Here is a 20763-nt window from a genome sequence, read left to right as displayed (position 1 = left end):
GAACTTTCAGCCCCCACCTCCAGGGCGGGGAGAGGGGCCTGAAGGGAGCTGAGCACCAATGACCAGTGACTTAATCAATCGAGCCTACATAATGAGACCTCCACAAACCCCTAAAGGACGGGCTCAAGAGCTTCCAGGTGCTCACCAATGGAGGTGCTGGGAGGGTGGCACACCCCAAGAGGGCAGGGGAGCAACATCCCCCTCCCCCTCCCTCCCCCTAGGCAGCTCTTCCACAGCCTGTTCCTGAGTTACATCCTTTATAATAAACCAGCAAATGGAAGTAAAGCCACTTTCCTGAGTTCTGAGTCACTCTAGCAAATTACTGAAACTGGAGGGGAGCTGTGGGAACCCCTGGCTTTGTAGTCGGCTAGGCAGAAACGTGGGTAGCTGAGTAGCCCACTGTGGCCAGTGTCTGAAGTGGGGGCAGTGCTGTGGGACTGAGGCCTTGACCTGTGGGGTTTGGGTTGACTCCAGGCAGTCAGCGCGAGGGGACTGACTGCTGGACACCCACTAGTGTCGGAGACTCAAGAGTGGCTGCTGTGAGAAGAAACCTCCCCCCTCCCCTGTGCCTTCTTCATTAACTCCTCCTGGCCCTCGGGGCTTGGTGAGCTTCCCTGAATTCTGCCTGCAGCACCCGGTCTGCTTTCCTTCACAGGGTTTCCACAACGCCACTTGGTAACTGCTCACACGACTTTAATCATCTGTCTCCCTTGCCACACTACCAACTCCACCAGGGCAGGGTCATCCGTCTCCCACCAGCATCCGCCTTATCGGCACCCAGAACGGTGTCTGCACGTAGGGGGCACTGTATAAATACGCAGAGAATGATGAGAAAGGCGGTGAGCATCCTGGGTATGTTTCTGAACGGACTGAAAAATCAATGAAGACAAACTAGTCACGTAGACAAGGGACGGAAATAAGTATGTATTAGTGCAGCAAATTGCATGAACATGTGTTAAGGGAGCCCACAGTCCGCTCTGTTTTGAATTGGGAGCACAGACAACTGCTACAGAAAACACGCTTCCAAGAAGCCCCCACACTGAGAGAAGGACCGTGATTTGAGAAAGAGGAAAAAGATTGGGTTCTCTGAATCCAGGGGGTTCCGTTTCCAATTATAGCCAAGTCAGTCCTCTCAAACCGACTCTCCTGCAGATAAGAAACAAACTTTAAACGAAACACAAATGACCACATGAAGGCACCGAGAGCCATCGGCAGTAGGGAGACCTGCAGGAGGGGCTGTCTCCTGTCTCCTCTGCTTCTAGGCAAATGGTGGCCAAGTCTGTCACATGGAACAACGAAACCCCAAGAGAAAACCTGATTTGATTCAACCTGAGCTGCTGGAGTTCGGGGGAGGAATCCAGGAATGAGAGAGAATGTGACCCTGAAGTGTCTCTGAATTCTGTCCAAACCTCTGAAAACTTTCAGAGTATTCTTGATAAAAAAAGAGAAGGGGAACTGTTGATAAGGAAAGCTAGTCTCAAACAGTCCACGCTGCCATGGAAAACCCAACACCTAACATCAATGCACCATAACCTTGAGGAATCTCGCCGAAATAATGTCCAAGTCACACGGAGTGCAGAGACGACAGAAGGACTGGAGCCTGACTAGATAGTTGACTTTAAGTCTGTTAGTTTACTCCCTGAATCTCAGTGCTTACATCTCTTCTGCGAGGACGGTAACACTTGCCCTGACTATCAGGGCTTATCAATATGAGGCTCAAAAGAGGTCTTACAAAACGTACTATACAAATATTATTTAGTCCACATTATCTACAGCCAGTAGGAAAGGTGAGGCAAACATCTACATCCATTTTGTGCCCAACAGCGCCAGCCTCTTACAAAGACCCCACGCTACTGGCAAACCATCACTCACCAAAAGGTGCACGACACAGTGATTCTCAAACAACTCTTTTGATGATCGTGTACGTAATGCCACTTTTTGCAAACCAGAAATGCTGCAAAAGGAAAATAATGTGAATTTCTGTTTGAAAGCCAGTATTTAATTACACTGGCATTCAGCTTTCCTGGGCAAATCTGCCATTGTCAAGTGCCTTGATGAGACCTCGAAGCCAAAGTTAAGGGAGCAAACCTCCTTTCAGCATGGCAAACTGGTACCAATTTAACTCACAGAGCTGGCGGCACAGAGGGCAGGCCGCCCCTCACCACTTCCAAGATTGAGAAAGACACAGGAAAAAGCTGGAAGGAACACCAGAGACCAACCAGAGTCCAAGAGACAAAAGTTTTCTGCCCTTCCGGTGGTTATAGAAATGAAGATAATTTAAAAATACAATGCGTCAGCTCCCTTTATCAAGTCCACCAGTAAATCCACTCCAATATCGCCTGAGGGACTAAAGCCTAAAAACTATTCGGGGGTACCATGATTAAGCCATCCAGCACCTGGCAGGCACTTAGCAAATATCCTTTAATGTCTGATGTTAGAGAACATAAAATGGTCACACAGAAAAAATCAGTCTGATGGCTGATGTGCGGAACATGCCCCCTCACCAAAACAATCACCGAAAAGTGACAAACCCAAGTCCCTAAGACGTCAGAAGAGCATGTCACATAGGTTGTGCTTCACTTGAGAGCATGCTGACAGCCAGGAAGAATGCGCACTGGAGGACAATGCTGGGAAGACCCAGTCTCCTGGGGGTGCAGATCCACCTCCCTGTGCAGGACACGGCGGCAGGTGAGGAATGAAGCCACTGGCACCTCCGTGGTCCATCACTTGCCAGTCTCTCCTCCTCTGCAGGGTTCTTCATCCCCTACCTACCCCCTGCCCCCAACACCTTAACAATCACCACTCACATAAAGCCCTTCTCCTTTCTCTGAATAGTCAGCCAATCCCTCACTCAAAGATTTCTACTGTAAAAATTAGTCTACCAGCCTGGTAGCATGGTGGTTAAGTTCACGCACTCCACTTCAGTGGCCCAGGGTTTGTGGGTTGGGATCCCGGGCACAGACCTATATGCTGCTAATCAAGCCATGCTGTGGCAGCATCCCACATACACAATAGAGGAAGACTGGCACAGACGTTAGCTCAGGGACACTCTTCCTCACCAAAAAAAATTAGTCTAAAACACAGCTTTTACTATAAAAGTTGATAAACCCAAAAGAGTCAAAATAACCTAGTTTCCATCTTTAAAAATTATGAATTCTAAAATTACGTTAAACATCATCCTTTAAATACCAGTTAAATCAACATGAATTTTGCAAATTTTTACTGTCTCACTTACTTGGTGCATTCTTCTAAAGACTGTACAAGCATTTGCTGGAAAGAACATATTTCTTCTAGATTTCCCATTAAATATGAAATGTTTGCTGAACTTAACCTAGAGTCAAGAAAAAGAGCAATAAAAATATGTCAACAATTTCACTTATATTCCTCTCGTCTCCCACCTCAATGCCCTATTAAAGTCTAACCTAATAAACTGCTTATGTCTAAGGCAAACTGTCCGCTGAGCTCTGCTCCCGTGTTTCACCCTCTGTTCTCTGAAAACAGAAGGGGACCACCAAAGGTGACGACTATTTCACAGTTAACACAATTTATCGTCTAACTTACTTCTCACTGGTCTGCAATGGCCGTAGATAGGTGGAAAGCACAGTCTGAAGTTCCTTAGAATATTCGTTTTCTGTATCCAAAATATTCTGTAGCACCTACAACAGATGAAGAAGAAGGATTATTTGCCATCAAGATTTATAAGCTTTGGAAAGATCATCACCACTGTTCACTTCACATTGTTGCTTCCATGCAACACTAACGTGTTTAACACCATCGCTCTCTGAGATTGTTAACAACTAAACCCACAGAACGAATTCTGACGACGACGCCACAACTGACTCCGTCTCACCGCCAAGCACATCTGACACGGGTATTCCAGAAGGAGGCTAGACGGAGCTCCACCATCAGACAAGCGATGCCACATCTCTTTAGATAAGGAGGAGGAACCAGGGGTCTCACAAGAGCCCGGAAGCACGGATGACTCTCTACAGCACTGTGCTGTGCAGAGAAGCACTCAGAAAAAGGGCATCCTGCATATCCCACTCACAGCAAGTCCAGGAACAGGCGAAACTAACCTATGATGGGCAGAAATCAGAGGGGGCATGACAATGGGGAAAAGGACACGAGACAAATTTCTGAGGTGACAGACATGCTCTCTATCGCCATTTGGGTAGCTGTTACACAGAGATACACACTGAGCTGAACCCTTAAAATCTAGGCATTTTAACATATGTGAAGTATATTTCAACTAAAAAAACATGAAATTTACTCTTTAGATTGCATCTAGCAAATCTAAATCAATTTCTGGAGACTGTAGACCATCATTAAATGATAGTCTCAGATTACCCTACACACTACATTTATTAAAAATTAAAGGTCTACCAGTGTAAAACAACCTTTAAATAGTCACTACCTTATTTAAAGACAGAAGAATAATTATTAATCAACCTTAAAACTAAAATGTTTCCCAATACCCTACACATCAGTGTAACAAATTTAGCCAAAATCAGTTAGTAACTCCTAAAAACTGATAGCGAATATAAAGTGCCAAACAGCTGCATGACCCCTGAGCCTGTTCCCGTGAGTGAGGGCCAAGAGCAGGCTCCTCGAGGGCGGGCGGGCAGCGCCGCATGTGCAGGTGGAGCCGGGTGCAGTGAGGCGGAGCAGTAAGTACCAGTGCTCGCTGACCTCGCTCACGGAGCAGGGTGCTCCCCGCACAGTGTCTCTAATCCTCGCCAGAACTTCTCCTGTTACAGAGGAAAAGACTGAAGCTTAGAGGGGTTACATAACTATCCAAAATCAATCAGCTGGCGAGCAGCGGAGCCGGGACGCGAGCCCAGACCTCTCTGACGCTGCACCGCACCACACTGCTTCTCCAGCTGCCAAGCCAGGGGAGGAGTCAGGGTCCATGGGACCCGACACGAGGGAAGAAAGTGACAACCATTCCTCAGTGACCTGTTAGATCCAGCCAGAAAACCTTATTACGTGTATTTTCTGAGGACCTTCTACATGCACTAGGACGTGCTACTTGTCTTCTAAAACTAACAAATCACCCTAAATTAATCATACAAAAGAAATTACACAGAATAAAGATATCGAACGCATTCAGTTTTCTCCCCGATTTTTAATAATCAAAACGTATGTTTAAACTTTTAAAAGTAGTCATTAAGCTAAATTTAGATTTCAGCATTAATACACGCAACACAGATTATTCTTCTGTAACTACTGTTTTCTGTGTACTCTAAGGAGAGAGTACAGTCATTCGTAAGTAAATGCAAACCTGATTAAATAACTTACATACTACACTATTTAAGACGGAGAGAATCAGAGCTTCTTTCACTGTGACCCTGAACTCTGGTTTCGCTCCTGAATGGGTCTATTCACGGAAGACTGGTGGAGCGAGCCGGGGGAGGAGGGAGTTCATTCCTTTGTGGGGAAATCTGGGTGCCGATCCTACAATTCCAAAGTCTTCCTTCGAAGAAATACTCATTGGACACAAATGCCAAAGGACTGGTGGACAGAGAACACAGTGTGACCCAGCCGCTGCCTCATCAGAGAAGTAGACTTCAGATCAGAACTTACCCTCCAAACATAACATGAAGTAAGCCGAGTACAACAGGTCCTTGCACTAAGCAAAAGTTACAAATAAAATCTGTCACAGATGTGTAAGACAAAAAGTCCTTTTCCAACGTTAAAATGAAAGTTAAGCTATATGACTTTGTCTTAATCACAAATGTTAGAAACTATTAGGAACACTGCTTAGAGCATGCTTGAAAACCTATACGCCTATTTTATAAAACAGAAAAACAGCTCCTATGAGATATAAGAGGAAAACAACTGAGAAAACATCACTAGTGCGAGAATGAGCAGAAGAATAAAATGACATTTCCTCAATCATAGTATCAAGCATATACGCAGATATGAAAGCTTCCTGTAAGAATGTACCAAAAACCATGCCAAAGCATTCTGTGCCAAAAAGCTACATTCATTCAGATGGTTAAGTTGGTTAATTTCAACAACTACTCTCAAACATTATCTTCAAATAAGTGCTAAAGACAAGTTCTATAATACTTCCATCCAAACAATCCAAGTCACACTTAACTTTTTCCACAAACACACGACCAAAACTTGGCTAACTGACTCATGCCGACACCGACCGACCGTCCACGCTGCCGGAGGCCACACAGCCCTCCCCCAGCTCAGCAGCACATCTGTGGGCTCCGGCCATCACCTTTCTTCCCTTCCTTAGCTGCGGCACGCTCTGGCTGCTGCAGGACCCCATGAGACCTCACAGCCCGCTGCCACCACTCCATCCCACGAAGCCCGGGACCAGAGAGCGCGTGCAGCTTCCACGGAAACAGCAGCCTTTACTCCACAGCCCTGAAGAGCACCCGGGCTCAGCCCAGCCAGCCAGCGAGAGCTCCCCCTGAGGCGTGAGGCGTGGAGCGCCAAGTCCAGGCAGACAATGGTGTCACACAGGAGGAGGACATCAGGCAAGCCACACAGACAATCCCTGAACTGTCAGCCGTTACAGCAAAGGAAAACAAAGAAGGCTGACTTCATTACCTCGCAGACACAGAGCTCTCTCTGCCGCCCCAGCAGTAAGGGTGCTCGGGAGGGCTGAGCTCCCGAGTCACAGCCCCACTGCAAATTTTAGTAGGCACCATATATTTTATTTTCCAGTCACTGATAGTCCTTTAGAAATAAATAACTGATTTGCATATCAGAGAAGAAACAGAAAACATGAAGTAATTTTTTAAAGATTTGATCCAGATAAAAGATTATCATCATAAACTAAAACCAAAACCCAAAAACATAATCCTGGTTCGTAAGCACAAGAGGAAAAACTAAAGAATGGCACAACTGTTCTAACCCTCTCCCACCCACCTAACCAGGCCCTGCCCGCACCCCACAAAAACATGCAATCAATTCACGTTCCCTTTCAACCCAGTCTATTTAAGCGGCATTCAGTCAGTCCTTAAATTTTCAAAAAGTAAATGACAAGATAGGACATGAACCACTAATAAACTGCCAGCCTCTAGGGAAAGGAGAGGAGGGAAGGGCAGGACGGAGCTGCTGGAGGAAGCAACTCCTACAGCCCTTCCGGGCTCCACAAATCCAGAGGCCGTAAGGGCACAGAAGAGGGACCCCACTGCCCCCACCACTGGCAATTACTGGTCTCTGTGTCTTCTTACTACTTAGCAACAGTAACTCTCAAAAAGAGTTTGGAGGGGCCATATAAAACGTTTCTGTTTTACGTTACTACGCCTTTTGTAAGAATTCATGTTATTACCGCATTTCTAAACTGGGGATTCACAAGGTCTTGGGATGTATTTCTTCCCAGTGGGAAAGGTTTACTATACAACAGTCACAGCAAAAGCTGCAGGTCTACTCTGGGGTGTCACCGCAGGAGTCTGGGCCTGGCAAACAGACTGACTTGCATGACCGCACCGTGACGTGTGAGGAGCCAGCCACGGGAGCCCGGCAGACCAGGGCGCAAATCCTGGCTCTGCCACGTCCTACTTGGGATGCACAAGTCTATGGGTCTCTCTCCTTTGTTTTTTTTTGTTGTTAAGAAAAAGGGATTTTACGAGGTTGTGACAGACACTCAAAAGTGTCAGCTCCCTGACTTAAGGTAGGAGGGAACCTCACAAACCACCTAGGACAGCCTTCCAACCCAAACTTGGAATCCTTTTTGGGGCTACTTCTTACATGATTCCATTAGTCAGGAAGTAACTATTTCATAAGACGGCCTTCTCCACGATTAACCAGCTCAGTTTCTCCTCCCTTCATTCACCAAATGCTTAGCTCCTCCCTGTGCCTGGCTCCTGCTACTACCTGAAACCTTCATCTGGATCTTCGGCGATACAAAACAAGGCAATTAGATAAAAACGCTGGGAGCAGAATTTGTCAAAGATGTCAGCAGGCCCCTCACTGTTGCCATGAAATGTGGGTGGGACAGAAGAAAGGGGGAGTACAGCTGTCTAAAAGAGGCCCAGGGAACAAACACTGCACACCCCTCTATAAGGCCCGGGGCGCACGAGATAAGGGACCCTATCCAGACAGGCCCCGGGCAGACAGCGGATGTCAGAGGATTGAAAAGCAATCTTGGTTAAGGTGGAGAGAAGCAAAGGGAAAGTGAAAAATAAACAAAAAGCAGCAAACCAGGGCTTGGGGTTAGTGCTGTTCCACGCAAACCTGAGATGTTGGCTCGTCAGTCTCAGGTTCCCCTCGGCCCAGCAGGCGAGGTTCCAGGAAACTCAAGGAGCCAAGGGGAGGCACAGGCACACTACTTCCCTGGAGCACAGGAAAGGTCCACGAAGACTGCCACAGCACTTTATGGAAGACGCACATCGACTTTGTACAATTACTAAAACTAGTGATTGTTACCTACTATATCATTCTATTTGCAGTGTTTCAAAGGCAAAAGCTACCCTTCTTTTCATGATCTTAGGCATGAGTGGGAGCAAACAGTTCTCTATTTACTGTCCCATAAACAAAGGGTACTGACGTAATGCACTCGGTAAAAGTCAAAGTAGTGTTCAACCAGCCTGGAAAACAGAACCAGGGTGCCACTGAACACGAAAGGCCCTAAGGACCTGTGTCTCCCAGGTCAACACAGCTAAGAAAGCCCGCTCTCCCACGACTGAAGAAACTCCTCCTCCCCAGCAAAGGTGGCTCAAGACCACTGCCTAGGGGCGGGCCTCCAGCTTCTGCCACAGGAGCAATGTCTGTCACCCTCCTGTGCGTGCAGTTAAGTTCTCCCACTGTCCAAACCCACCAAGCTCGGACATGTCACAAACACATTTCCTTTAATTAGATGATCCTGTCACCGTGGACTGCACACAGCCCTCCCAGGAATGCTCAAAGGGGCAACAGCATGGTATGGTGGCCTCACTGATGCCCAAGGCCCCAAATGCTTCTACTCTTCCTAATAACCATGAAAACCTCTTAGGGGCCAAGCACTTCGCCAGGCTCCTTAAAGCCAAGTGCTAATCCTCTTAACAAGACCACAAGGCCAAGTCCAGCACGATCAGCCTCATTTTACAACGAAGTGACTGTGCAGGCAGCCAGGGGCCTTCCACCAGGCCAGCCCACCAACAGGTACGTAAACATGACACAGAAAGTCTAACCCCCCATCACCTAAAGCAAGGGCACCCCTCATCATTCACTGACCTAAGACCGAAAACAGACTGATTTCAAACAGTTTTCACATTCGAAAACAAAGGTAACAGTGGTGGCTGGCTTCATCACAAACACTAATCAACCTTTTTTTTTTAAGGAAGATTAGTCCTGAACTAACTGCTGCCAATCCTCCTCTTTTTGCTGAGGAAGGTTGGCCCTGAGCTAACATCCATGCCTATCTTCCTCTGCTTTATATGTGGGATGCCTGCCACAGCATGGCTTGCCAAGTGGCACGTAGGTCTGCACCCGGGATCCAAACCAGCAAACCCTGGGCCACCGAAGTAGAATGTGTGAACTTAACCACTGCACCACCAGGCTGGCCCCTAATCATCTCTTTATTTAAAGTATCCTGGATGTTTTCTTCCACTGTCACTCTCCAAGACTGAGGCTTCCATGCCCCTACTGTGCTCTCGGATGTCCTTCCATCTCTAACACAGTCTGGACTTCAGTGCCAAAGAAATCCTCCAAAATCACTATTACTTTCATTATCTAGCAATAAAATTCTGTCACTCAAAAGAAATCATTCTCTGGTACATTTCCTTCTATTTTCTATGACAACATTTTTACATAATTAGATCATATTACTTATAGAATTTTATATTCTACTTATAGCATTAACATGAAAACATATATTTCTGACATTATTTTTTAAAGCTTCATGTACCTCTTTAATAATTATAAATGGATGTACCACTGGTTACATAACCATTCTTGAACTGCTACATATTCAGGTTGCTTGCAATTTATTACTATAAGAAATAATCCTATGAAAACACCTTTCCACAAACATCTTTAAATATATTTCAGGGAATTTCTCTGGAGTGGATTTCAAGAATTAGAATTACTAGAATAAAGGGCTTGAGAATTTTCAAAATCTTATATAGACTTGCCATATTGCTTCTGAGATAGCTTACGTGAGTTTACATTTCTACCATTATTAGAACTAAAGATTGTCTCTCTTTAAATCTCTGCTCACTGGATACATAAAATACTGCTATCAAATTTTTATGGTTAGCTTAACTATTTTGTCAGAGTGCAGCAGACTGAATGTGTCCTCCCAAAATGCTTCTGTTGACGTCTAAATCCCCAATACGATGGTATCTGGAGGTGGGCCTCTGAGCAGTAATTAGGTCATGAGGGTGGAGCCCCCTCCTGAATGGGATTAGTGCCCCAATAAGGGGATGAAGAGACCAGAGTTCCCTCTCTCCACCATGTGAGGACGTGACAGAAGGTGGCCCTCTGTAAACAGGAAGACGGACTTCATGGAGAACCCAACCATGCTGGCACCCTGACTTCAGACTTCTAGCCTCCAGAATTTTGAAAAATAAACATTAACTGTTTAATCCAACCAGTCTATGGTATTCTGTTTTAGCAGCCTGAACTGATTAAGACACAGCGCTCAGTTTTTCCCATTTTACATTGCACACATCCCTTCCTATTTATCTATTCACCTTAACATGTTTGTCTTAATGAGCTCTTCAAACATTAAGGATAATCTTGTGTTGTTATAACTTGCAAATAACGTTCCAATTAACTTGTAATTTGGTTTCTATTTTTTGAAGGCAAAGAATTTATTAAACTCTTACGTGGCCTAATAGATTTTGGTATTTTCCTTTATATTTTCATTCATTGCTTTTAAGTTCTAAACAGCCTCCCCCCCATGCATCAACCCAGCACATAAAGATCCACTGGTGAAGAACGGAAGCCTAACTGTTTCAGCACAGCCTTGGAGCAATCTTTGGCTGCCCTGAGTATGAATACTAGGAAGCCAGACCTAAAAAGATGAAAAGAATTGAAAAAAAAAAAAAAGAACAGTGTCCATCAGTGACTGTGGGGGACAAACTGCAGCTACTCACAGCAAGCCACTAAACAAAAAAAGCACAGCAACGACAACATCCTGGAGGAGGGAGTGTCCAGAACCGGAGGTGCTAAAATGTATCTTCTAAAATGTCCGATTTTCTTTCCTTTTTTTTGGTAAGGAAGATTGGCCCTGAGCTAATATCCATGCCAGTCTTCCCCTATTTTGTATGTGGGACACCACCACAGCATGGCTTGATGAACAGTGTACAGGTCTGCACCCAGGATCTAAAGTGGTGAATCTCCAGCCACCAAAGTGGAGTGTGAAAACTTAACCACTATGCGTCCAATTTTCAATGAAAAATTACAAAATAAGTAAAAATCCAAGAACACGTGACCCATGCACAAAAAAAAAAGGTGCTCAGTGGACAGTGTCTGTGAGGGGGCCCAGATGTTGGGCTTAGCAGATAAAGGCTTCAAAGCAGCTAGTACAAGCACATTCGAAGACGGACTTCCCATTTGCTGGTTCTGCACCTAAGGAGCTTAGGAGTCATCATTCTACCCTAACAAGAAGTAAAAAGCTGAACTGACTTAAAAAATCAACAACTCTTCCTGGATCCGTAAGGGAGAGGGGACAGAAGGCAAACCACTGTGTCTAGGACTGGGGAAACCGACAGGCAAATACCAGGAGTCGCACCTCCCAGAGCAGAGACCCAGGAGCAGAAACCACCCTGGGCCCAGCGTGAGGCAGGAAACCTGGACAGCGACTGACAGACAGCTGGAGGCACAGCGTAGACAAGTCTGAGAGTTAAAACTCTGGGGCACCTAGTCACAACACTGGGAAATTGACCTCCAGGAGCTTGAGCAGGTTCCCACAGTAGACATCAGAGAAAAACGTCCTTGGGCTTCCAGCAGAAGGAAGGAATGGAACCATTCTGAAATACGCCAGTGCACCCTGTTCTTCTTAACAAGGCCTGCCCTCGGGGGAAGCTGGTTCACCAGAGCCTGACCTGGTAAGGTTTCTTCAGAGCCTAACTGACCTGGGGAAGGAAAATTCCCAACTCCAGCCCACTCTAGCCATCTTCTCCCACCTCAGTGGGGATAAGGAAACCTGAGAAGCACTCATGGAGTTCAGAGTCGAGAAGCAGAGGCTCCCTAAAAGACTGAGACCTGATCACAGGACCACAGAACGTGCCCCCTGCCCCCACACCTATCCACTTTACTAAAGGCCTACTGACAGCTGTTCCTCTTATCCAGCACATCACGTCCAGCTATCAAGAAAAAATTACAAAGCATACCAAAAGGCAAAAAACACAACTTGAAGAGACAGAGCAAACATCAGAAGCAGACACGGCAGCGATGTTCAAATTATCAGACTGGGAATTTAAAACACTACAATTAGTATGCTAAGGGCTCTAATGGATAAAGTAGACAACATGCAAGAAAGATGGGCAATGTAATCAGAGAGACAGAAATCCTAAGAAAGAATCAAAAGAAATGCTAGAGATAAAAAAACACTGTAACAAAAATGAAGAATGTCTTTGATGGGCTTCGTAGTGGAGCAGACACAGCTGAGGAAAGAATCACAAAGCTATAGGATATATCAATAGAATCCTTGGAAACTAAAAAGCAAAGAGAACAAAGACTGAAAAAAAGGAACGACACCCAAACCCAAGGACTGTGGGACAACAACAAGAGGTGTAACACATATGTAATAGGAATACCAGAAGGAAAAGAGAAAAAGGAACAGAATAAATATTTGAAACAATAATGACTGAGAATTTCCCCAAATTAATATCAGACAAGAAAGCCACAGACCCCAGGAAGCTCCAAGAACTCCAAGCAAGATAAATGCCAAAAAAACTACACCTCCACATAGCGTCTTCAAACTACAGAAAATGATAAAAGAAAAAAAAAAATCACACATTTAATAAAGGACTGTTATCCAAAATATGCAAAGAACTCTTAAAACTCAACAACAATAAAATGAACAACCCAATTTTAAAAACGGACAGAAGACCTGAACAGACCTCTCACCACAGATAATAAACAGATGGCAAATAAGCACATGAAGATGATGCTCACATCACGGCATTAAGAAACTGCAAATTCAAACAACGACGAGATACCACTACACGCCTGTTAGAACTATGCAAACCCAACACTGACAACCCGCAACGCTGGTGAGGACATAGAGCACCAGGAAATCTCATCGCTGCTGGTGGAAACGCAAAACAGCACAGCCACTTTGGAAGAAAACTTGGTAGTTTCTTACCAGACTAAACATACCCTCACCGCACGATCCAGCAATCACACTCCTTGGTATTTACCCAAATGAGCTGAAAACTTACATCCACACAAAAACCTGCACATGATGTTTACAGCAGCTTTATTCAAAACTGCCGAAGTTGGAAGCAACCGAGATGCCCTTCAGTAGGTGGCTGGATAAACAAACTGTGGTCCATCCCAACAACGGAATGTTATTCAACACTCAAAAGAAATGAGCTATTGAGCCATGAAACGACATGCAGGAACCTTAAATACTTGTTACTAAGTGAAAAAAGCCAATCCGAAAAGTCTACAATCTATATGATTCCAAATATAAGACATTCTGGAAAAGGCAAAACTATGGAGACAGTAAAAAGATCAGTGGTTGCCATGGGGCTGGAGAGAGGGATGAAGAGGCAGAGCACAGACGATTTTTAGGGCAGTGAAAATACTCTGTATGATACTACAATGATGGATACATGTCATCATACATTTGTCTAAGTCTACAGAAAGTACAATACCAAGAGTGAACGCTGAAGTAAGCTATGGACCTCTGATGGTTATGCTGTGTCAACGTAGGTTCACCCTCGGTAACAAATCTACCCTTTCTGGTGAGTGATGTTGATAATGGGGGAGGCTATGCATGTGTGGGGGCAAGGGGTACATGGGAAATCTCTCTATCTCTTTCTTGGTGTTATTGTAAACCTAAAACTGCTCTAAAATAATAAAGCCTTATAGAAAAATGTCCAAAGAAATTAAAGAAACTATGCCTAAAGAATGAATGGAAAGTATAAAAACAATGACTTGAATATAGTCTCTATTTGACTACAAAAATCATCAAATGGAAATTATGAATTGAAAGGTACAAATAAAATGAAAAATTCTCTAGAGGGGCTCAAAATACGAGGTGAGCTAGCAAAAGAAATTATCAGCAAACCTAAAAAGAGATCAATACAGATTATTCAATCTGAAGAACAGAAACAAGAAATGGACAATGCCTCAGAGAGCTGTGGGACACCATCAGGCTTACCAACAGGCACAATGGGATCCCAGGAGGAGAAGAGAAACAGACTATCAACGTTCCATAATGACTAGAACAAATCACTAAGAATCACTTTTTAGTTCACAGTGTTTTTCGGTTTGTCTTGATCATTACACAACAGCAGAAAGATACATTATCACCATCCCCATTCATGCCTGTCTCCTCATGGTCTCAATTTCAAAATGTTTCTGCCTCCACCTGGAACACTCTCCTCATTACTCTCCACTGATCCCAAGTTGAGACTTAAGTCTTTCCTGTAACTGTCTTTACTGATGTCAGCCCACAGTGGTCTTACCTCTTGGAGAGCCTCCTTACCTCTCAATGGGGTTAAAAATACCTATACTTCAGTAGTTTCCCATGAAAACAAAACTGTACAAGGAAGTGCGAAAATGCCTAACACATTATACACCATACTTTGTTCTGCATGTTGTATTCTGTTCTATACTTTACTTTTCTATACAACTTGAAAAGACAGAATTCAGAAAAGCCGAAATTGATTCCCAGCTTAGTCACTAACCAGTGTGTGACCTTGGACAAGTCCTTTAACCTCCAGGGCTTTCTGTTTTCTCCACTGTGAGAGTGCTGTACCAAAAGATGATTTCTACGAATTCTCTGAGCTCATGTCCGTAACAACCGCAATTTTAACGCGCACTATTTACAGAGAGAGCTTTACGTACACAAGAATGTGGATGTGATTTTGAGGTCAAGGTGTTTTCCCATTGTTCTGAATAACAGAGCTGGCTGATTCAAAGAGAATAGCTCATGTGATAGAAAGTCTCTTCTCCCTGCATAAGCACAGTTAAAGTGGAAATCTAAAAGAGTACTGATCATGCTTCATCTGAAGAGGATTACAGAATGTGTAATGCAAAGGAAAACCACCCAGCAGGACCGGCAGAAAGCATGGCTGCCTGGTTTTACAGACGACCTCACAGAAGCACAGTACTGAAGAGACTGGAGAAATGCTGCGGGCACCAATTTAGAAGGCTCTAACTAATTTCCTCTAATAAATTATTTGGAGAAACTCTAATAGAAGACAAGCAGCTCCCTCTTTGGAACACCTCTGTGGATTACCACTGCATTTTCACCACATGAAGCCTTCCCCAGAAAAGAAACCAACGCCTTCCATAAGAACGCAGGAGGAAAAGGCAGCTCCACGAGGCAAAAGTTTTCCACTAGGAAACCCTGAAGAACCATAAAAACTGTGTCTTTTCACAGCTACATGCACAAAACCACATATATAACACATTATACAGACTCAAAAGCAAAGAAGTCAGCAGAGCCATATCCCAGGAACAAATGTCCAGCAGGCACATGACGGAACAGGAGGTGAGCGCGGGGAGCACGCCCAGGCAAGGCAGGCGGCCCCACGGTGCCCTCACACAGCATGCGCTGAGGGTCTGACACTCTGAGACGTGACAGGTCAAAGTCCAGATGGTGAAAGGAACAAGAAATCAGGAAAGCAGAGGGTGAGACTCAAATAAGGGACTCCTGAGGACGAGAAGGATCTGGAGTTGACCGATACACGGAAAAAGGAAGTTAAAGGCTGCTAGTGGGGCGCGTTCAGCGGCATCATGCAGAGACCAGAGAAGGAGAAGAGGAGAAGACGCAAAACTGCAAAACGAGGCAACAAAATGCAGGCGGGAGGGGAGAGCAAACCACCCCTCATCGCCCACCCTGCAGCACGTGCTGCCGAGGGAGAAGCTCCTGCCGCTCCTGCCCACTGCTGTGTGCCCACCACCTTGCACAGGGCCTGGTGCCAGGGGGCGCCCACCGAACACCTGCCAAGGGAGCCAGCTTCCCCCGAGCCCAACTGGTTCTGCAAGAAGATCTGGTGGCAAACGGCAGGCCAGTGCTTAGGAGAAAGCTGGATGTGCAGACTCCTAGCACACACTGCAGCCACAGGTCAGGGGGTGCAACAGACTCGAAATCTGTCACAACTTTTCACCATTTCTTAATAAAAGCACAGAAAATGAAACACACATGATAAAAGGGCTGATCCAACGAAACACTATAATTAGTTGCCATTTCACTTCAAAAATTCAAAGGTCTCATGGACTCAGATTTATATCCTCTGATCAAGAAACAAAAATGATTGGCAGTGGGGGAAGAAATAACTAAAGAAACGCACAGTTCCCACAGAATTCAAAACACATCCATGTTTAGAAAGCTTACTCTGTTGGTTTATCACACTGAGCATATCATGCCAGTAGTTTAAAATTTTATCCAAACAAAAAATATCATTTTCTATTTCTGCAGCACATGCAACTGTTTAGGGACAAAGAAGGTCTGAATTAGATATTAGATTTAATACTGCAGATATTTTTTAAGCTCACAAACTGCTTGTACTGAGTTTCAAAATGCAGCGAGGTTTAGTACTGTGAAACACTGTCTCTGCTACGCACAATGTCGAGACACGCTCCTCGGATTTCATGCTATTGGATATGTACATCAGGCACCAGAAAAGACTATGTTAAGATACAAAATAACCTAACAACTATATTGATCTAAAGTACTAAGCATCTACTCCAAATACGAGTATAATGGCATTCAACGCATATAAAATCTTTAAATCACATTATGCATCTTTTTAAAATCTCATTTTTGAAGACATGCAATGGTATGCGGAAATAATAACAATATCAAGTTATGTGATAAGAACAGGGTACCATTCCATATATACAATATTAAAACAAAAATAAGAATATTATATATATTTAGAGATTAAAAGGAAACATACCAAAATATTAATGGTGTTATATCTGTGTAGCAAATAATGGAGAATTTTTATGTTCTTCTTCAAACTCTAGGTAGTTTACCTGTATTTTATATTGCTGAGTTTTAGAGACATTCAAAAATCAAATTATTCTTAAAAATGTTTTGCAATTACTCACCACATTATAATAGCTTTTGTTAATGGCAGTCGTATCAAATCCTTTGGGAGGGCTCTTCAACGCTCCGGATTTTGGCGACACAGGCTTTTCTGAAATAAAAACGTAACGTAGTTTTACTGATCGACACTAGAGATGACCAAATGCACCAGCCCCCCACACAGCTAAAGGTGCTGGTCCAGCAACCTTAAGTGAAACAACAAACAAAAGGGGAAGCTGGACAGATGCCTGTGCGTGCAAGGGAGGCATCACGGCGTCCGCATCTCCTCACACGCAACCCTGAGGTCAGGGAGCCGCACCCTTCACAACCCTGCATCCCTCAGCCCATCCTCCGGGTTCAGGCTGAAAGTCTCTGACAGATTCTGCTCCAGTGCTGTCAGCAAACAAAGACCTCTAAGTGTCACAAACTACACATACAGTTTAGGAGTGCAGCACAGGTAAAATATTGCCCCAACAGGACAAGAAAGAACACTGGCACACATGTAACAACATCAAGACAATCAAGTCCCATGGTCTGGACTGTATTTCAGGGATTCAGATCACTCGGAATGCAAGTCTCTCTAAACAAGTAGGGTCTGGCTAAAGGCAACAGACAAAGGAGAAGGAAAGCCTAGCCAAGCCGGGGCGAAGACTAGAAAAACCACGCTGCCTTAATAACCTCCACCCCAGGGACAACAGAAGCAGCCATGATTACTGCAAACACTCAAAGATTTAAAATTGCATGGCTTTCATTCAACATCCATTCAAAAGAGACTTATTCAGCATAAGGGAGACTGAAGAAGTACTTGTTAACTGATAACACGGCTCTCAGAATATGTGTGTGTGTGTCTATCATTGGTTTTTTGGCGGGGGCGGGAAGGGTGTCCATCACTGGTACTATGGACAGTCAGGGTGTGTCTGTCTATCATTGGTTCTGAGGGGTGGGTGTGTCTGTCTATCACAGGTGCTGTGAGGTGGGTCTATCTGTCTGTCTGTGTCTATTGCTGATTCTGGGAGTGGGTGTGTCTGTTAATCGCAGGTTCTCCAAGGCTACCTGGGCTGGTGGGGAGGAAGGGAGAAATTCCAATGAGCATTTCCTAAGGGACTTGACTGATACAACACCTTTCCCCTCGTCTCCCCTGCAGGGTCCTGCTGTATGAATCGCTGTTACTGTCCCTCTGGTGTGTTAAGTGGAAGGACGCTGAGCACACAGTCCAGAATCCCTCTCTTTAGATAGTATTTCCTAAAACAGCACCTTCAACCACAAACACACCCACGCTTCAGGTGCTTAATTCCAAATGCCTGCTCAGTATCTCCATTACCTTCTTAGCAACAGAAACCCAAAATGCCCAAAACAAGACACACTATATTTAACCATGGAGTGGTTTATCTAACTCTTCCTTCAATGCCTCACTGTAGAAGCTTTCCAAATGGTTGAAAATAAAGAACAAAACAGAAGGTGTTATCCCTAATTGAAAGAATCCTCTCTGCCCACAGGATGGAAATCAGAACTCCATGGGAAATAAATTACTTCTAAACCACAAGAAATACAAGGAGAAAAACCAATCTATTCTAGGTAACACACTTTCCTTCTCAATCTTATATCCACAGCAAAGAATTAAACTGTGGAAGAAAAAACTATGACATGTTTTCATCCTAAGAAAAACAATGCCTTTTCATCTTTAAAATCTGAAATTTGGGGGAAGAATACACAATAATAGTAGAGGGGAGGTCACTGATGCCTAAATTACAGCCATCAGGATGATCAACAGTACATGGAAAGAGTGAAGTTGATTCACAAGAATGACTCTGAACCTGCTCTAAGTTATTTTAAAAGCAAATAATTTGACAGTGCCTCACTTCACTTCAACTTAAGGCACATCTCACACTATAGTTAATAAAACTCAATTAATTTACTATGAGAACTAAAGGGAAAAAGCTTTTTCAAAACAAAGTTTCAGGTTACTAATATTATATAAAAATAAAAGATAGGCAGAAGAGAACCAGACAACTCAGGCTTAAGTCCAAAGAAGTTGTCTTTTCTCCCTTAGAAAAAGGGAATTCACAATTCTGCTGGCCTCTAAACCAAAACTCTTGGGCTAGGAGGTCTCATGAACTCATCCGCAAAACCTCGTATTCAGCTCTCAACAAGAGGGCTCTATGGCCATAAAGCCCCTGCACTGAGCTGTCACACAGAGGAGCAATGCCTGCTTGCAGTGCCAGTAACTGCAACGCCCTCTCTCCGCAAGAAAGCTAACTACCGCGAACAGTCAGGGCAGGTCCCAGGAGGACAGCAGGGATGGGAGAGCCCGTGCCTGGCTCTCACTCAGGCCGACTCCCACCAGCCAACGATGCAAGGCTCTTATCACAGGGCTATGCAGTCTCCCAGCAAACGCCCACGCCAGAGGGCATTCAGCATTCACATCCCAGTCCAGGCTCTAGGGATAGTCGCACGGGGACGTGACATGGTGAACAGCACGGGTAGCGGGAGCCTCGGTGCCCGGGTCCACTGCAGGAACTCCCTTAGGGAGCGGGAGCCTTGGTGCCCGGGTCCACTGCAGGAACTCCCTTAGGGAGCGGGAGCCTCGGTGCCCGGGTTTACCGCAGGAACTCCCTTTAGGTAGCGGGAGCCTCGGTGCCCGGGTTTACCGCAGGAACTCCCTTAGGGAGTGGGAGCCTCGGTGCCCGGGTTTACCGCAGGAACTCCCTTAGGGAGCGGGAGCCTCGGTGCCCGGGTTTACCGCAGGAACTCCCTTAGGGAGCGGGAGCCTCGGTGCCCGGGTTTACCGCAGGAACTCCCTTAGGGAGCGGGAGCCTCGGTGCCCGGGTCCGCCGCAGGAACTCCCTTAGGGAGCGGGAGCCTCGGTGCCCGGGTTTACCGCAGGAACTCCCTTAGGGAGCGGGAGCGGGAGCCTCGCTGCCTGGGTCCACCGCAGGAACTCCCTTAGGGAGCGGGAGCCTCGGTGCCCGGGTTTACCGCAGGAACTCCCTTAGGGAGCGGGAGCCTCGGTGCCCGGGTCCACCGCAGGAACTCCCTTAGGGAGCGGGAGCCTCGGTGCCCGGGTCCACCACAGGAACTCCCTTAGGGAGCGGGAGCCTCGGTGCCCGGGTTTACCGCAGGAACTCCCTTTAGGTAGCGGGAGCCTCGGTGCCCGGGTTTACCGCAGGAACTCCCTTAGGGAGCGGGAGCCTCGGTGCCCGGGTCCACCGCAGGAACTCCCTTAGGGAGCGGGAGCCTCGGTGCCCGGGTCCACCACAGGAACTCCCTTAGGGAGCGGGAGCCTCGGTGCCCGGGTTTACCGCAGGAACTCCTTTAGGGAGCGGGAGCCTCGCTGCCTGGGTCCACCGCAGGAACTCCCTTAGGGAGCGGGAGCCTCGGTGCCCGGGTTTACCGCAGGAACTCCTTTAGGGAGCGGGAGCCTCGCTGCCTGGGTCCACCGCAGGAACTCCCTTAGGGAGCGGGAGCGGGAGCTTCGCTGCCTGGGTCCACCGCAGGAACTCCCTTAGGGAGCGGGAGCCTCGGTGCCCGGGTTTACCGCAGGAACTCCCTTAGGGAGCGGGAGCCTCGGTGCCCGGGTTTACCGCAGGAACTCCCTTAGGGAG

The 20763-nt window shown here is 45.8% G+C and overlaps 1 protein-coding gene across 15 annotated transcripts in view; it reads right to left on the bottom strand.

Annotated features, from left to right (window-relative positions):
- The window catches only part of ARHGEF7 (Rho guanine nucleotide exchange factor 7), a 155577-nt gene that overhangs the window by 47597 nt on the left and 87217 nt on the right, over positions 1 to 20763 (bottom strand). For 14 of the 15 annotated variants that reach the window (XM_070240471.1, XM_070240474.1, XM_023621846.2 and 11 more), the window contains 3 exons: positions 17185 to 17273; positions 3562 to 3656; positions 3236 to 3331 (listed from right to left, as the gene is read on the bottom strand). In XM_070240471.1, the coding sequence (XP_070096572.1) occupies positions 3236 to 3331; positions 3562 to 3656; positions 17185 to 17273 (280 nt within the window). Of the gene's footprint in view, positions 1 to 3235; positions 3332 to 3561; positions 3657 to 6232; positions 6469 to 17184; positions 17274 to 20763 lie in introns of those variants that run through there. The other variant, XM_023621853.2, reaches the window with a different exon arrangement.

Source organism: Equus caballus, chromosome 17, assembly GCF_041296265.1.
Source record: "Equus caballus isolate H_3958 breed thoroughbred chromosome 17, TB-T2T, whole genome shotgun sequence".
NCBI lineage: Eukaryota > Metazoa > Chordata > Mammalia > Perissodactyla > Equidae > Equus > Equus caballus.
This window is presented reverse-complemented; position numbering and strand designations above follow the sequence as displayed.